Below are 18147 nucleotides of genomic sequence, written 5' to 3' on the forward strand. Positions count from 1 at the left end.
TTCCTACTTTACAAAGCATGCCCACCACTACTTCACACCTCATCTGGGAGGCAGTTGCAATTCCCATGTTACAGATGAGAAAACTCAGAAGAAATGACCTGCTCCAGGTTCTGGAGGAGGTTAGCAGCAGAACTCCAGGTGGTCCCAGACAAGATGCCTCCTAGCTGCACCTGAATGGCTGCTTTCCTCAAAGAGGCCCAATAGGTGAGCAGATCCACAGATGAAACAAGGTGAAACATTTAGAATGGCACATGGCTCTGATGGAATCCCTAAATAGTTCCCCAACCTTTAAAGAATAAATCAATTAACTCCTATACTGCATAAAGTGTACAGAAATATTTTCAAAGGGAAAGAAAATGGGATGAGCAAGGGCTGCACACAAAAAGGAAAAAGAGGAAACAGACTAAAAGCCTATGATCAAAATCTCACTCGTGAACATATAGGCAAAAATCCAAAATGAATCCCTAGCTAATCAAATCCACACTCATATTCAAAGAATCACTTTCAATGATCAGATAATTTGTCTCTAAATGGAAGGCAGGGATGATATGAGCAAGGCAATCACTGGCTTCACCATGATATGGAAAATATAGATCAACAATTCAAATTTAATTTTCCCAATACATGTCAACATGGCGTTCAATAGTCTATAGCATCTCTTCTTGATTAAAACTACAGACAAAACTAAACCCCACAATGAAGAGAAACTATTTAAAATAAGGAGCCAACTCTAACTTAATGGAGATACACTAGAATGGCTTCATTTCAGAACTAGAAGCAACCTTAGTAATTAAAGTTAAGCCCCCTCATTTTCCACATGAAGAAACGAGAGAAACAGGGCCCAGAGAGGTTAAGTAATTTGCCTAATGTTACTCAGCTACTATATGGCAGAGCCAGGACTCAGACCCACATCTTTTGACTCCAAGTCTGAAGCTTTCTGTCATCATTTCTATTTTATATAGCATGAGAAATGCTGGCAATAGCTAGCAGAGAAAAAAGAAACAATATAGAGAAAATGAAGAAATAAAATACCACATTGCAGATAACACTTGCCCACCTGGAAAACAAAGGGGAGAGAGGTAGTTACTAGAGGAGCTCAGTGAGTTTCAGCATGCAAGCCAGTGTCTCAGCTCAAACACACAGGGGACTGTCTTCACTCACGACAGTAATGAAAGCATTACTAAACTCAGGGATGTACTTGGGCCACAATAATACTTATTCAAAGAAAATAATAAAACCTTAAAAGGAGAGATAAAATACAAGAGCTCTACCCTCTCCTAGCTAGAAAAGCTTAGTAAAGCAAAAAAGAGAATTCTCTCTAATTTAATAGGTAGATTAAATATGCTACGACTAATTAAAACTCCCAGGATATTTTTCTAAATGTTAGAAACAATATGACAAAAAATAAACATGAGCCTATCACAGAATATTAATAAGTAGCAGTGACAGACTCAATTTTTTATTAAATGTTTAATTCATACAAAAGGACATTTGTATCATGTGTAAAATAAAAAGAATAATGATAAAATGAATATCTGTGTGCCCACTGCCCAGCTAAAGAAATAGAACATTTCCTCTCTTTGAAATCCCCATCCCAATGACATGTCCCTTCCCAAACCCCTCCAGAGGTAACCATTATCCTGAATTTTGTTTTCATTATTCTTTTGCTTTACTTTCTTTTCCATGAGTATACCTAACCCTAAACAATTTAGAATTTGATTTTGCACTTTTTAAAATGTATATGATTGGAAATATAGGGTATGTAATCCTGCAACTTGTTTTATTTGAAACTTACATTCCCAAGATTTATCCAACTGATGCATGTAGATATAATTCACAATAAGCTGCATAGAAGTCATTGTATGGAATACACTGTAATTTATTTAATTATTACCCAGCATCAAGACAACATTAAGGTGGTTTCCAGCGTTTTATATTATATAAATTGCTCCTGTGAACATTCTGACATCTCTTCAAATACACATGCCCAGAGTTTCTATGCAATATATACCTACGAGCTTGCTGGGAGAGTATACACATGTCTAACTTTACCTAAATAATGCCAACTTGTTTCCCAAAGTAGAAATACCAACTCCACCTAGCAGTATCTAAGAGATCCAACTCTCTATATGCCACCAACACTTGATATTGTCATGCTTTTAATGTTTTTCTAATCTAGTTGGTAGAAGATGTATCTTGTTTTCCTTTTACTTTGTGTTTCCTTGATTACCAATGAGGTTGAGCACCTTTGCATTTTCTATTTGGCTTTCCTCTTCTGTGAACTGCCTGTTAAAGTCTTTTGCCCCTATTTCTATTGCTTTCTGCTTCACTTTTTTCCCCCTTATTTTCGTAAGATTCTTATTTGTCTCTGTTTCCTTTTTAAGAATCCTTCATAGGGCTTCCCTGGTGGCGCAGTGGTTGAGAATCTGCCTGCCAATGCAGGGGACACGGGTTCGAGCCCTGGTCTGGGAAGATCCCACATGCCACGGAGCAACTAGGCCCGTGAGCCACAATTACTGAGCCTGCGCTCCGCAACAACAGAGGCCGCGATAGTGAGAGGCCCGCGCACCGCGATGAAGAGTGGCCCCTGCTTGCCGCAACTGGAGAAAGCCCTCACACAGAAATGAAGACCCAACACAGCCATAAATAAATAAATAAAATTAAAAAAAAAAAAAAAGAATCCTTCATATATTCTGTCTACTAATCCCTTATCCATTATATATGTGTTTCAGTATTTTTCTCCCACTTTATGATTGCCTCCTTCCTTTCACTAACAGATGAGCAGAAGCTCTTCATTTTAATGTTGACAAATATCAGTCTTTTCCTTTTTGGTTTTAAAGATATTCTTCACTGTTTTTTCCTATTTCAAGGCCAAACTGATACTCTCCTATATTGGTCTCTGTAATTTATATATATGTATAGTGTAAGATAGGGATCCAGTTTCATTTTTTGCATATGGACAATCAGGTGGTCTAGCATCATATATTAAACAATTCCCAACGATATGCTTTGCAAGTGCTGTCAAAATCAAGTTTCCAAATATATGTGGATCTTTTTTGTGCTCCCAACTATGTTTTGCTGGTCTATGTTTTTATGCCACTCTCCAAACCAAACTATTTTAATAAACTTCTACTATTTTAGTGGTTACTCTAGACATTTACATTTTAACATGCATTCCTAACATAAAGTCTAAAATTAATCGATATCTTTACCTTCTGCTCAAACAATTCAAAATCTTAGAAGACCAACTTGGTCACTCTGCCTCCCAACTTACATTCTATTGCTATCCAGTGTTTTAGTCTATCTCGTTTGTGACAGAGGCTGCTAGTTGCCTACCCCCAGCAATTCCAATCTTCAATGTTTGCTGGGCACATGTCCACCTAGAATAAAGACTATATTTCTCAACTTCCCTTGCAGGTAGTTATGGCCATAAGCTAAAAGCATAAGTACTTTCAGGAAATTTCCTTGAAAGACAACTGGCAGAGGGACTTCTCTTATTTCCTATAATGGCTGGAGCTTCCAATTGCACCTACCAAGATGGGGGCAACACCTAGAAACAGGTACAACTGAAAGCCATATGGTTCCATGTGAATATGAAACCACTACACCAGCTCTGAATTGCCTGCATCCAGACAGTTGCATAAGAGTAAAATAAACTTCAATGTCTTGTTCTAGTCACGTAATTGTTGGTGGTGGCGGTGCTGGTACCAGTCAGTGATCCTTTAAATATACCCGCATATTTACGTACCTTTGCTCATCATTCCTTCCTGCAACTCAGACCATCCATCTGGATAATTTTCCTTATGTCTGAAATATATCCTTTAGAATTTCCTTTAGTGAAGGTCTATCTCTCAGTATTTGCTTGTCAGAAAATGCCTATGTTTCATACTCATTCTTGAAAAACAATTTTTCTGGATATAAAATTCTAGGTTGATAGATTGAAGCTGCTATTCTACTATCTCCTGCCTTCCATTGTTACAGGAGAAAAATAAGCTGTAAGTCTAAATAACATTCTTCTACAGGTATTCTTCTATCTGTCTCATTTCCCTCACTAGTTTTATGATCTCCTTGTCTTTGGTATTCAGTTTCACTAATATGTTGTCTAGGTATGGATTTATTTTTAGGTAACATACTTGGAATTTGTTGGATTTCCCAAATCTAAGAATAAGTGTTCCTCTCTTTCATTTTATGAACTCTCTGCCAGCTATTAATTTTTTTAATTTTAATTTATTTATTTTGCCTCTCAGCTCCAAATCCACCCTTCTTTGCCCTGGTTTGTGATGCTGGAGTAAGACATTTCTTCTTTACTATCCATTTCTATGTTAGGCTTTGTCAATAGAAGTTGCTGGAAAGACACTGCAAGAACAGATCAGGAAGAAGGGACTTTCCTCCTTTTCGCCTGATGTTTTCTGTGTGGCCACATCTGGTTCAGGGTATGAGGGTCTGGTTGCATTCACCTCAGTGGCCCCCACAGTTCAACTTTGGCCTGCACAGTCCAACAAGCTTCCCTCCACTCCGCAGCAGGCTGCTTCTGTGATGCAGTTGTGTTGGGAACCCTCTGAAAGTTTCTTTGCCACTGGTAGGCTGCACATCCTTGTAACAGCCACAGCCTCTCTTCAAAGGTTTCAATCTCAGCCTTGGAGGGAGAAGCCCTCCTCTAAGTTTTTTCCTTTTTCACTCTCCCTTACCAGGGGTAGTAACTGCTTTTGTCCTTTTTAGTAATCAACCATCTTTAAAGTTAGCAATTCTTTATATTAAAATTCCCCTGTTCAAATTACTTGTCTCGTTTCTGTATCCTGATACAATCTCTTCCTGAAACTATGATTAGACATTATGCCTTCTCATTCTATCTACCACTTTCTTTGTCTTTCTTATTTTCTTTTCTGTCTCTGTCTCTTTGTGCTACATTTGCATAGTTTCTTCAGCTCTATCTTCCCACTAATTCTCTCTTCAACTGCCTGTAATATCTTTCTTATCCTGTGCATAATTTCAATTTTCATATATTTCATTTCTAGAAGTTCTATTTAGTCCTTTTAAAAATCTGCTAGTTCTGTTTTTATATTTGCTTACTTTTGGGCCATATTTTCAATTTCTTATTTCTTTAAACATTGTAAATATTTTTATTTTTAGCATCTGATAATTCCAGTACATGTAGTAATTGCAGGTTTGAATCTGCTGTCTATTGCTTCTGCTGGTTCCCCCTCATGGTGACTTGTTTCTTTGTGTTTTGTGATTTTTTATTGTGATCTCATGTACCTTGGAACTTTATCTGTGAGAATTTTTAAAAGTCTAGGTTGAGGAGTCCTCCTCCAGAGAGAATTTGTGTTTGCTTCTGCAAGATAAAATGAATTCTAGGCTTGAGGTTTTTCAGACCACACAGTTAATATGAATTTGGGCAACAAACCCAAGAAAAGGCTGGCTTGTGGTTTCAAATTCTCATTTTTTTGCTCTCTTCCAACTACTAATAAGATCAAAGCAGACAAGTTTTCTTGCTGTCCTCCTCTGTGGGAGTTTTTCCTAATAGTCTCTTACACTAATGATTATGTACTTTTTCAGGGTTCCCAGCTTTATGTGAGGGATCCTATCATATTCTCTATCTTGACTAGTCCCTAGGAACACACACAACTATGAAAACTGAAGATCAGTGCTAAAAGGATTCAGTATACACCTCCCAGAGAGAAAGCCAGTTTCAGAGTTAGGTTTTCTCTCTGGATTAATTAATTCACTTAACACATATTTGAATAGTCACTGTTGTATGTGCTTGGGACACACTAGTGAACAAAATAGACAAAGATCCTTGTCCTCATGGAGTTTATAGTCTAGCAGGAGGGAGGAAAGCAAAATAAATAAGTTATATACTGTGTTATAAAGTAATTAAAAAAAAACAGACCAGGTGGGGGGTACAGGTGTAATATTAAATAAGGTATAAGGTGTCAGGGTAGGCCTCCTTTAGGGCAAGGACCTAAAGGAGGTGAGGAGTGAACCAGTGTGGTACCTAGAAGAGAAGTGATCCAGGCAGAGGGGAAAGCTGGTGCAAAGATGCTGAGGCAGGAACATGCTGGGTGAGTTCAAGGAACTGCAAGGAGGCTGGTATGATTAGAGTGGGGTGAGCAAGGCGAAGAGGGTGGGGGAGGTGGTCAGAGAGGAAACAGGGTCAGATCACAAAGGGCTGCGGGAGCTACTGGAAGGGCTCTGGCTTTAATATGGAGTGAGACAGGAGCCAAAGAAGGGTTTTAGGTAGAAAAGAGACATGATTTGACTTACATGTAAAAAGGATCCCTCAGGCTGGTGAGTTGACTGGCTTTTACTCTAAGTGAAATGGAGATTCCTGCTTTCACTTATTTTTTGACCTCTGAAGATTCCCTGCTATCTCTTAAGTCAGGACACAGTTTTCTTTGTTGTCAGTGGGGAGGCTGTTTGGAGTATCTAGTCTACCACATTGCTGGAAATAGAAGGCACCCTACCAGTTATCTAAACATAGCACAAAGCTGTTGTCAAAAGAATGAGATAAAAACTAGAGATCATTGAAAAAAAATAAAATTAATGTACAGTATGGCAAAGCAGAAATAAAACAAAAAGGCATTAGAAATCATTACTTAAGAATTTTTAAGACAAGAACTAACCAGATCCAGACCTGACAAGTACTACTGCAATATATTCCATACGGATTCACACTTTTTAAACCACAAATAATTAGAATAAAATACAATGACAAGTAAGAAAGCCCAATCTTGGCAAGGGGGTGTGTCTCTGTACAGAGTGGGGCAACTAGAGCTTGTACCCTGAATTTTGCTTCCCAAGATTCTCGTAAAACTCCCATGGTACTTGCCCCCTCTGGGTCCCTCCCCACACCTAACTATACCTTGCATTTATGAAGTGCTAATACCCATTTATTGAACTGCATCTTTATACCCTAAATATATGTCATTTTAGACCACTCAGTGAACATTTAAAATGTTTATAAATAGAGTCCACCTAACATATCAGTAAAGAAAACCATGTCTCACAGTATATAATTTTTTTTAAGTTAAAAACAATGTGCACTATGACACTTAAAAAAACAAAAACAGGAATGAAAGTAAATTTTAACAATAGTTGTCTCTGAATGGATTAGTGGGTTATTTTATTTTACTGTTTGTGCTAAATTTTTCTCCATAAATGTTCTATTTGTTATATATATATACACCATATATATGGTAATCTATAACTCACAGAGCAGTTAGAGACAAATTTCCTTACTATTAATTGCAGCACACTTAGTTAAGATATATGATAGTGTGTTGTGTGTTGAAACTTCTATGAAAGAATAACAAAGAATCACAAAACTAAAATAATAAACCATCAGATTAAGAAAAAATATATGTATCAAATATTATATTAAATACATACACACATGCATATGCAGGCTCATCTTCATTTGCAAGGAAAACAAAAAAACTTTAAGACCTCCCAAATTAGGCGAACAGAGGATATAAAAATATATTGATGGGACTTCCCTGGTGGCGCAGTGGTTAAGAATCTGCCTGCCAGTGCAGGGGACATGGGTTCAATCCCTGGTCCGGGAAGATCCCACATGCCACGGGGCAACTAAGCCCGTGTGCCACAACTACTGAGCCTGCGCTCTAGAGCCTGCAAGCCACAACTACTGAGCCCATGTGTCACAACTACTGAAGCCCACGCACCTAGAGCCTGTGCTCTGCAACAAGAGAAGCCACCACAATGAGAAGCTCACACGCCGCAATGAAGAGTACCCCCCGCTCGCCGCAACTAGAGAAATCCCGCGCAGCAAGGAAGACCCAACACAGCCAAAAATAAATAGATAAATAAATTTATTTATTTTTTAAAAAAAGGATCACTTAAAAAAAGAAAAAAGACATTGACATCAAAGGGAATAAAATAAACCAAAAAAAAAAAGCTTTATCCTCGTCAAAGAAACAAGAATGAAAGAAATATTGAGGTATACCATTTCAGATAAATTAGCCAACAAGAAAAAGGTCATGGACTTCCCTGGTGGCGCAGTGCTTAAGAATCCACCTGCCAATGCAGGGGACACGGCTTCAATCCCTGGTCCGGGAAGATCCCACACGTCATGAAGCAACCAAGCCCGTGCGCCACAACTACTGAGCCTGCACTCTACAGCCCGCAAGCCACAGCTACCAAGCCCACGCACCACAACTACTGAAGCCCGCGTGCCCTAGAGCCCACGTGCTGCAACTACTGAGCCCAAGTGCTGCAACTACTGAAGCCTGCATGCCTAGAGCCCGTGCTCCGCAGCAAGAGAAGCCACCACAATTAGAAGCCTGCACACTGCAGCGAAGAGTAGCCCCCGCTCGCCACAACTAGAGAAAGCCCGCACAGCAACAAAGACCCAACACAGCCAAAAAAATTAAAAATTTTTTAAATAAAAAGGAAAAATAGAAAAAAGAAAATGGTCACAGCACGTAATGCTGGTGAGCTTATTGTGAAATGGTACAAATGGTAGCAATACATATTGGTCCAAGCTTTGAGGAAAACAATCTGACAATACTTATCAAGAGGCATAAAAATGCTCAAATCCTTTTACCCGGTAGTCCTATTCCAGAGACGGGGGTGGGGGAGGGAGAAGCTGGGGCGAAGTGAGAGTGACATGGACATATATACACTACCAAATGTAAAATAGACAGCTAGTGGGAAGCAGCCGCATAGCACAGGGAGATGAGCTCGGTGCTTTGCGACGACCTAGAGGGGTGGGATAGGGAGAGTGGGAGGGAAGCTCAAGAGGGAGGGGACACGGGGATATATGTATGCATATGGCTGCACTTTATTGTACAACAGAAACTAACACAGCATTGTGAAGCAATTATACTCCAATAAAGATGTATAAAAAAAGAAAACAAAATAGTTTTTAAAAGGGAATATACTTTAAGCATGTGCATTGAGCCAGCATACAAAGAAACTAACACAGAGCATTCTAGGCAGAGGGAGTACTCATAGAAACATGAATAAGAATAACCAAAAATTAGCAACGCCCAAATGCCCAACGACGGCGAGATTTTACAAGGAGGCGGTGATTTTATAGAGAGGCCATCATTTTATAGGAAAGTATCAATAGTCAAGAGCTTGCTCTTTGGCAGCAGACAGGTAATCAAAGATGAATAAGACATGAACTCTGCCCCCAGGGGTCTACAGTTTATTCCTTTATCAACTGTGTGACTTTTGAGTCAGTTGCTTCACCACCCTATGCCTCAGTTTTCTCATCTGCAAAATCAACTATAAAAACCATTTATGACGGGAGATCTGAACACTAACTAGATGACAGGGGATACTATGGAACTGCTCATTTTTTAGTTCGGTGATGTAACTGTGTTCTTTTTTTAAGTCCTTATCTTTTAGTGACAACTACTAAAATATTTTTGAAAAAAGTTCAATAACATTTGTTCTGTAGTTTTTGTACTTTTCTCATGACACTGTTGTAGTTTATGTACTACTCTCTCTCTCTCTCTCTCACTCACACACACACACACACACACACACACACACGCATACGTGTTTCTACCCAGCAGGATTGTATTTCCAAGACACAGGCAATTCTTCCTCACCTACTGTCTTCTGCAGACCTCGGCACAATGCCTTGCATGTGGAGGGTACTCAAACATTTGCTGAACTTTTAAAAAAGAAAAGAAAAGAAACAAAAAGGAGCCATGCATATTCCAATGATGAGAAGAAAACCCTGAACCAAGGATTATGTTTAATATGAGTTTTTCTACCTGAGGTCCAAAAACAAAGTGCCTGGGCATGAAGAGCAGGGTACAAAGCTGCCATCCTGGCTAGTGAGGGGCACCTTCCTTGGGGAAGAACGTGCAGATACCCCTGGCCAGGCTGGGTCCCTCTGACACACTCCCAGCACAACTGTAGCTAACTGACTATGTGTGCTGTCACCTACACGGTGTCTGTCTCCACGGCCACACCGCGGGCCCCACCCTGGGTATGGTCACGTGGCAGGACTCCTAAGTGGTTGACAGCCTGAAGAAGAAACCTCAGCACCCACCAGGGGAGGAGCAGCACAGACCACAGAGAGGGTCAGTAACATCCTGGAGCCCAAGTCAGGAACACCAACTAGAGACTGATCAGCCAGAGCGCCTGGAGCAGGTATGGGGCTGGGCTGGGACTACAGCCCGGCTCGCTCGTGGAGCTGATTCAGGGAATGGGGAGAGGGCCAGGGACGGCCTGCCACAGAAAGAAGGGAGTGGAACCGGGACTGGGAGGGGGACTGGAAGGGAGAGTAACTGGGAAGCAGCTGCTGCCTGCTGTGTAGCCCGGGGCTTGGCTGGCCTAGGCCTGGTGCTTCCTCTGTGTGGTAGGATGTGGGAGACCACAGGAATGCAGGCAATGCTAGTGCATCACCGTAGAAAACTGAATTCCTGAGCACGTTGGGAAGGCTTACTCAGACAAGGCAGCTATGGAATGAATATCCATCAAGTCGCGGGTGGGGTAGGGGCGCCTGGAGGAGAGAGGGGCTCCCTCTGCCAGCAGTAGAGGAGGGGCAGGAAGAGCTACAAAGAGGAGCTAACATCTGATTGCCTCTGGAAAAACTAGTCAGCATGGAAACGGAAAGAAAAACAAAAACACATATTGAAAGCTCACGATGGTCTAGGTACTAGTTAGGCACTTAAGTTTCCTTCCCAAAGCAAGACCACACAAAGGCCTGGAGATGTGAAAATCTTACAAGTGTGTCTGATTTTCTTTCCCCTCTTAACAACGCCCGCTAAAGCTGCCAGAGGCCCTGGGCTGGATTCTGCAGGCTAGAAGGAATGTTCTGTCTATTCCTATTCCCTTGTTAACATGGAAAACTCATTAAAGATGAATTTTTACTTCTAGGAATTTACCCCAGAGCAGTGATCAGAGATGGATGTCAAGATAGACCGACAAAGCTCAAAAACAGGAAACCAAGTGGACAATCACTAGAGTTAGATTGGCTAAAATATTACGTAGTCATCAAGAAGCGTGTTGTCAAAGATTGGTTAATGGCAATGCAAAGAGCTACACCCCATATTAAGTGGAAAAAAAATCAGGTTACAAATTGATATGATCCCAACTTTATGGGAAAAAAGTATAATACATTTCTTAAAAGATTGAAAAGAAATCTAATGTTCAAAGTCTGTGGTGGAATTATGGGTGATAACGTTCTTTATTCTTATGGTCTGTTTTCCACAATGAATGTGTTACTTTTTTTAAATTAGATAACAATACACACACACAAATGTTATTTAAATGCACCCACCCAATTGAAAACAGGCCCAGTGGGGTAGGCTCACCTTCTGCAGGATGGGGGTAGGGCAGGTGTTGTCAAACAGGACTGAGTTGAAGATTCCATACTCGCCCTCACCGAGTTGGTACAGGATGGTCTTGGGGGCGGAACCGTTTTCCTCTGCAGGGAGGGGAGGGGAGCGGGAGGGGAGGGGGCGGGGCGGCACAAGCAGCACATGAGGGGTTGGAACAATGGCGGGCTCAGCAAGGGGACAAGCTACTGAAGCAAGAGGGCTGCCCCTTCCTCAGCTATGAGGTGGCCAGCCTCCTCCTGTGAGAGGAGGTTCGCTACTGTGTTGGAGACACCTTGCAGCTGAGCAACCCTGCCCAGGACACACTCCCTGCCTGCATCTGAGCGCCTCAATGCCCCAGCAAAGGCAGAAGAGCAGCCCACCCAAACTCAAGACCCCAAGAGGTTAAGCCACCTGCTCAGAGGCACACGATGGGGCAGTGCATGAGCTGGAATGAGAAGCCAGGTCTCCCGGCTGGACTAGAAAGTATAATCCCCCAGATGTGTAAAGGAGGCCAGAATTCCATCCCTACACACACACACACACAGAAGACCTTCCACCTGGAGCCCACCACCCCTCTCCGAGGAAGAGCACACTGACCTCAGGCTCTCCTGCCTGAGGGTCCCAGAGCAGAGAAAAAAGCCCCAAGATCAGAGTCAGACCTCTCACTCAAGAGGCTGCTGGGAGGACTGATCTATCTGGAAGGTCAGGGAAGAGCGCTGATGTTGGCAGTGTGGACAGAGGAGCCTTGAGTCAGCCCAGCCTGGACTTGAACCCTGGCACTGCCCCTTATCAGCTGTGTGACCTTGGGCTAGTGACTCAACCTCTCCATGCCTACGTTCTGTCGTCTATAAAGTGGGCTTAGACAAATATAAGTTGTCATTAATTACTTTCAATATGTTGTGAGAAGCAGTGGGGTGAGTAAGAGCCTGTACTTTGGAGAGAAGACAAACATAGGGTGAAATGCAGGCTTTACCACTTACTAGCAATTAAGCAATTCACTTGTATTCTCTCTGGCTCTCAATTTCTTCATTTGTACAATAGGGTTAATAAAGCATCTGTTCTCCCTAAGGTTGCTCTGATCTCAATCTTCATAAAATATAAACATGCATAGGAAAAAAAAAGATGCTAAAGAGTGTCTTGGGGTGAGGAGACTTGATTGTAAATTTCCCTAAAGCAAGGACCCATTTTCCAGATTCCCCCACCCCTTAAAATCAGACCTGGCTCAGCCAGCCACTGTCCCTGGCTTTAGGGAAGAATGGGGCTCCGCTGCCCACCTGGCACCTACCCTCCCTGCCAGGCTGTTCCAGAAGAACCTCCTTCTTGGCGATGATGCTGGCTGCCAAGGTGAAGGCCGAGGTCACATAGTAGCGCCCCAGCTTGGCAAGGATGTCCACACCACAGCCCTCCGGGAAGTACAGGTCCAAGGCTGAGTTGACCACAGAAGAAATCTGAGAGGATGGGGGACAATTACATGTTTGAAATGTGAGGTTTATGCTGAAGACTTGCTGCAGCTCCAAGTCTATTTCTTGAAAGCCTCTCTGATTTCAGGTTACCCCAGCTGGTAACCACGGACAGCTGGACAAGAAGGTAGGCAGAGACAGAGCTGGGTCAAGACCCTCACACTTGTATAACTCACCCTTCAATGACGCTACAATGGGAAAAGACACTCTTAATCTAACACTTGGTACTCAGATTCCAGAATCCCTGACGTGGATTTTTCTTTCCTAAATAACCAATATGCTAAATAACACATTTTTAAAATAGAAACTACAGAGAAGGAAAAAGAAGATCAAAGTCACCCCTAATTCTATTACCCAGATTAACCTAATCAGTGTTAACTTTTTGGAGTAGCTCCTTTAATTCCTTTTTATACAAACCTAAAAACCTGATTTTTTTATTATAAACATGATAGAGCTATAATTATATATGTTTTTATAAACTGTTTCACTCAATAAACTGAATGACCTCCCCATGTGTGTAAATGTTTTCACCATAAGAATATACCATAATTTAACCAATCCCTGAGTGCTATATGGACCAAGGAAGTCCACTAGACTTCTGTTATGAAGAATGCTGCAATGCTCATCTTTGAAGCTAATTCTTAGTGTCCATCACGTATTATTTTCTTAAATTCAGTTCCAAGATGTGAGTATTCCAGGACAAGGCACTTCCTAAGGAAAAGCGACCCCTAGTGGTTCAAGTTGGGATTGCAATGACACGTTTTTCCTGATTTCACCTTCCAGATGGGAAGGAGACAGACTGACTAGGAGTGGACAGAAGGTTGGCTTTTCCTTCCCCTGCCCACTTGCCTTCTCATCAGTCCGCCGGAGGGTGAATAGGGCACACCCAGACCCTCAGAAAGCCTTATGACTTATGCAAATATGGCCTGGTTAAGCCTCAAATAGGTGCATGGACGGAGTCAGGCAGAGCTGGGTGCGCAGCCAGCTCTGCCGTGGACTCAGGAAGTGAAGTAACGTCTGCGAGCCTCAGTTTGCTCAGCTGTAACACAGGGTTAATAATAAGATAATCCAGGTAAAGCACTAAGCACAGCACGTAGCACATGGGACCCACTCACAGTGGGCTTCCTGGAATCATTATAACCCTCCCCGCCCCCATCCCCACCCCCACCAAGCCCAGTGTGACACTTGCGATCCCAGGGTTACCTCTTCAAATCTCACTTTGGCCCCCTCCACTCCAGGGAAGCCGCCGCCAAGGTCCAGGATGTGCATCCTGTGGCCCAGCTCAGCACCCATTTCAAATACAAGCCGGGCGTCTGCGATGGACTGAGCGTAGGCCTGAGGGTCAGGACAGCCACTGCCAATGTGAAAACTGGGAAGGGAGGAAGAGCCTCGGCTTACACACAGGGGCCCAAGTACCACCACCTCAGTCCCAGCCAGGAGCAACCTTGGCCGAGCACACTGGATGCTGTGCCCATTTTCCAGATATAGTGACTGTGGGCATAAAAGGTTAAATGGGCTGCCAAGGGCCATGTGGCAAGTGAGGAGTGGACAGGAGACTAGATCCAAGGTCCCTTGGCATTTGGCGCCCCCACCTACCCCTCCATGCTGTCCCTGGGGCTGAGCCTTCTGGGGTGAGGGCTAGGGCTCCAGATTCAGCCAGATCTGATGTACATCTCACTCAGCAGTCTGACATGCTGTGCTTCAGTTTCCCCGTCTATAAAGTGGGGATAAGATCCCACAGTTATGGGATAGTGTCCATGAAGCATTTAGCAGAGTGCCTGGCCATCCTACATCCAAAAAAAAGGAAAGCTATATTGTTAGGTCATAGTTCTTGCTTCTTCCATATCCCCTACCAGAAAAGAGGCAGAGCCAAGGTGTGCATGGACGACCTTTGGCCTCAGGCTGGGAAAACTCCTGCAAAGCCAGGTCCCTCCTGGAACCTCCTGGGACAGGACCTTCTGCAGACTGTGGGGTTGGGGCAGTGGGACACTCCAAACCTTCTTTCCAAAGGGAGGAAGCTCTCAAATGGCAGAATTCTAGGCCCAGGGACAGGCCCTCCTTGGAGACCCTGAGGGAGGTCTCACACAGAGTTGATTAAGTCCTGGGAAAGAGGCAGTGGGCAGTGGGCGTGGGTAGTGATGGCGGGGCTTCTGGGCACTCACCTCACACCCACCACCTCTACGTGGTTCCTCTTGGCATCTTCAAGCAGGTGTCTGCAGGATTGCAGCGACACTCCGAACTTGAGGCTCAGGCGGCTCCGGGAGTGGGAGTCATCGGTGGCAATGCACAGAACCATCCTGAGGAGACACGCAGCACCTCTGCGGGGGGCGCCAGGCCTCACCCTCCCACCCCGCCCCCGACCAAGCCTTCTCTAAGTCAAGGGGCGTGAACCCTCACGGCTCAGAGCTACCCAACCCCACAAGCCCCTGGACCCCTTCCTCTCCCTGCACAGCCAGTCAGCCCCTGAGTCCTGTCCAATCCATTCCCTAAATGTCCCTGGGCCCTTCCCTGGGGCCCTGCCTTGGTCCCAACCTCACCAGTTCTCCTCTGGGCAGCCCCACTTCTCCGAATCAGCCTTAACACCAGCCAGGCTTTTCCAACCTCTCTTGTATCGGGGGAACCATTTTTTAAACACAGTCTTATTGAGAACCCCGATATCCCCAATATGTAAAACAGACAAAATGGAAGCTGCTTTGGGTGAACTAGAGTGGCCCGCCATCTGGTTGCCCAGGGTGTCCAGTGACCAGGTAAGAGGCACAGCCTGAGCAAGATGTCCAGCCCTGACCCCTCCCAAAGCCCAGGTGCGTTGGGGTCCCTGCCCTGTGACAAGCGTCATTCACTTCTCCTTCTCCTCTTGCACATGGTATGTTCCAGCCACACCAAATTATCCCTCAAATGCCCCATGCTGCTTCTGGCCTCCATGCGTTTGCTCACGCAGTTCACTCTGACACACTGTTTATGCCCTCCCCAGATGCTGGTCACTCCTCAAGGCCCTCCTTAAATGCCACCTCCTCTGTGAAACTTTCCCAACCACCCTCTCTTGCTTCCTCTGCCGTGACTTTGACCTCCGTAGTACCGTGGGCTTTGCTCTGCCTGGCCTGTAATCCATCATTTCTACCTCTGTCCTAGTCAGGCTCTGCATCCTGGGTCCAGTCCAGGAGTGCCTGCCCCAAACTCCTGTGACTCTGGCCGGGTCCAAGGCAGGGTCCTCAGCCCCGGCCCCATTCCTCCCACTCCCTCTGCCCTCACACGCAGCCCAGCCTCCCACATGAGTGCTTCTCAGCTTACTTGGCACTGGGGTGGCTTTTTACCACCTTTGCCAGCTCCATCTCGTTGTCAAAGCTCAGCAGCCGGACCCCATGCTTGGCAGCATACTTGATGTGTGCAATTTGCTTACAGGGGTTGGCGTAGATGATTTTACTGGCGGGGACACCAATATGCTGGACCAACTCCATCTCTGCCTGTGGGATCCCAAAGGTGGTGGTGAGGAAGCACCAAAGCCTGCTGGGCCCACGGAGGCCAAGGAAGCACAGATGAGGGGCAAAGTCATGGCTGTGCCTGGGGAGGTCCATAAAAAGTGGGCCTCACTTTTAGACAACAGGTATACAAAAATCAGGACGCACGCTGGTTCACCATTGACAGGCAGGGCTGCCATGTACAGCTGTGTGGGTGGTTTACTGCACAATCCTAGGGAGGGAGGGGTCCCGTTCAGAGAATACATGGTAGATTTGTATGTTTATTACGACTTCCTAACAGTAAAGCATCTTGCTCTAACAAAATCAGTATATTTATTTACAACGATTAAGTGTCTTAAGGAAAGGATACATTTTCTAATTCACACAAAGGCACTCTACAGATTCATGGTAGCCCTGAAAACAGGACACATTTTCCTGGCAGATTTAAATGTTTAGAGACTATCACTTGATGTATTAGAAAGTTCACCAGACCAATAGTCTTTTTGACACAGGTCATCCAACATCCAAACACCTGCTCTGTGCATGGCATGGTGCTGGGTGGCTCCAGCAAGGCCCTCTCCCCACAGGGCCTCCTCTTCCTCACCTTTCCAGAACAGTGCTCCACCTGATTGCTGCATTAATGATCCAGACAATGATGATGATGATGGTGAAAGCAACCATGGTCACAGAGCACCTACCACAAGCAGGCACTGAATGAGAGGCTTTACATCAGGTGTTGGCAAACTTTTTCCATGAAGGGCCAGAGAGTAAATATTTTAGGCTTTGTGGGCCATATAGTTTCTGCACAACTACTCAAATGTCTTTGTAGCACCAAAGCAGCCACAGATAATGCATAAGAGAATGAGCATGGCTGTGGTCCAATAAAACTCTAGAAGTCCCACCATCCATTGTTTGCCAACCCTTGCTTTACTTATTTATGTATGTATGTATGTATGTATGTATGTATTTATTTGGCCTCGCCGCGCACCTTGCGGGATCTTAGCTCCCTGACCAGGGATCAAACCCGTCCCCCCTGCAGTGGAAGCACAGGGTCCTAGCCACTGGACTGCCAGGGAAGTCCCCAACCCTTGCTTTAGATTCACTCTTTTATTTACTCCTTACAATACGCCACCAGATGGTATTAGCTCCATTCTATAGAGAAGGAAACATGCTCAGAGAGGCTATGGAGCAAGTAGGAGGCAGAACCAACTTTCAAACTCAAGCCTGACCCTCCTTAAGAAGGTGGCAGGGCTTCCCTGGTGGCGCAGTGGTTGAGAATCTGCCTGCCAATGCAGGGGACACGGGTTCGGGCCCTGGTCTGGGAGGATCCCACATGCCGTGGAGCGACTGGGCCCGTGAGCCACAATTACTGAGCCTGCGCATCAGGAGCCTGTGCTCCGCAGCAAGAGAGGCCGCGATAGTGAGAGGCCCGCGCACCGCGATGAAGAGTGGCCCCCACTTGCCCAGCTAGAGAAAGCCCTCGCACAGAAACGAAGACCCAACACAGCCATAAATAAATAAATAAATAAATAATTAAAAAAAAAAAAAAGAAGGTGGCAGTTTGGAAGCACGGTAGGAGACACAGGGCCATCTTTAGCCATCCCAAGTTTGTAATAAGACTGTAATTTTAATGTAGCAACTTTTCAGCACGAGGTATTTATGTGCATTATCTCATGCAATGCCTATAACTATCCTATGAAATATTTATCGGCCACATTTTACAGAGGACAAATTGAGTTCAAAGAAGCCCACTTGCCTTGGTGACACAGCCAGTGAGTAGCAGAGGGAGACACAAAGGTCCACCTCCAGAGCTGGAACTGCTGTCATCACAGCTTGCTTCCAAAGACCCCATGTCTGAGCAGTTACGAAAATGTGGTTTTGCTCCCTGCTTCACCCAAGAGGTGAGAGGAAGCAGCAATGGTAACACTTTGG

At 44.3% G+C, this 18147-nt stretch overlaps 1 protein-coding gene across 2 annotated transcripts in view; it reads right to left on the reverse strand.

The window, feature by feature from the left end:
* AZIN2 (antizyme inhibitor 2) overlaps nt 1-18147 on the reverse strand; it is a 34716-nt gene that overhangs the window by 6498 nt on the left and 10071 nt on the right. For both annotated transcript variants that reach the window (XM_061186843.1, XM_061186844.1), the window contains 5 exons: nt 16049-16221; nt 14923-15057; nt 13964-14129; nt 12586-12748; nt 11295-11407 (listed from right to left, as the gene is read on the reverse strand). In XM_061186843.1, the coding sequence (XP_061042826.1) occupies nt 11295-11407; nt 12586-12748; nt 13964-14129; nt 14923-15057; nt 16049-16221 (750 nt within the window). The remainder of the gene's footprint in view (nt 1-11294; nt 11408-12585; nt 12749-13963; nt 14130-14922; nt 15058-16048; nt 16222-18147) is intronic.

Source organism: Eubalaena glacialis, chromosome 3, assembly GCF_028564815.1.
Source record: "Eubalaena glacialis isolate mEubGla1 chromosome 3, mEubGla1.1.hap2.+ XY, whole genome shotgun sequence".
NCBI lineage: Eukaryota > Metazoa > Chordata > Mammalia > Artiodactyla > Balaenidae > Eubalaena > Eubalaena glacialis.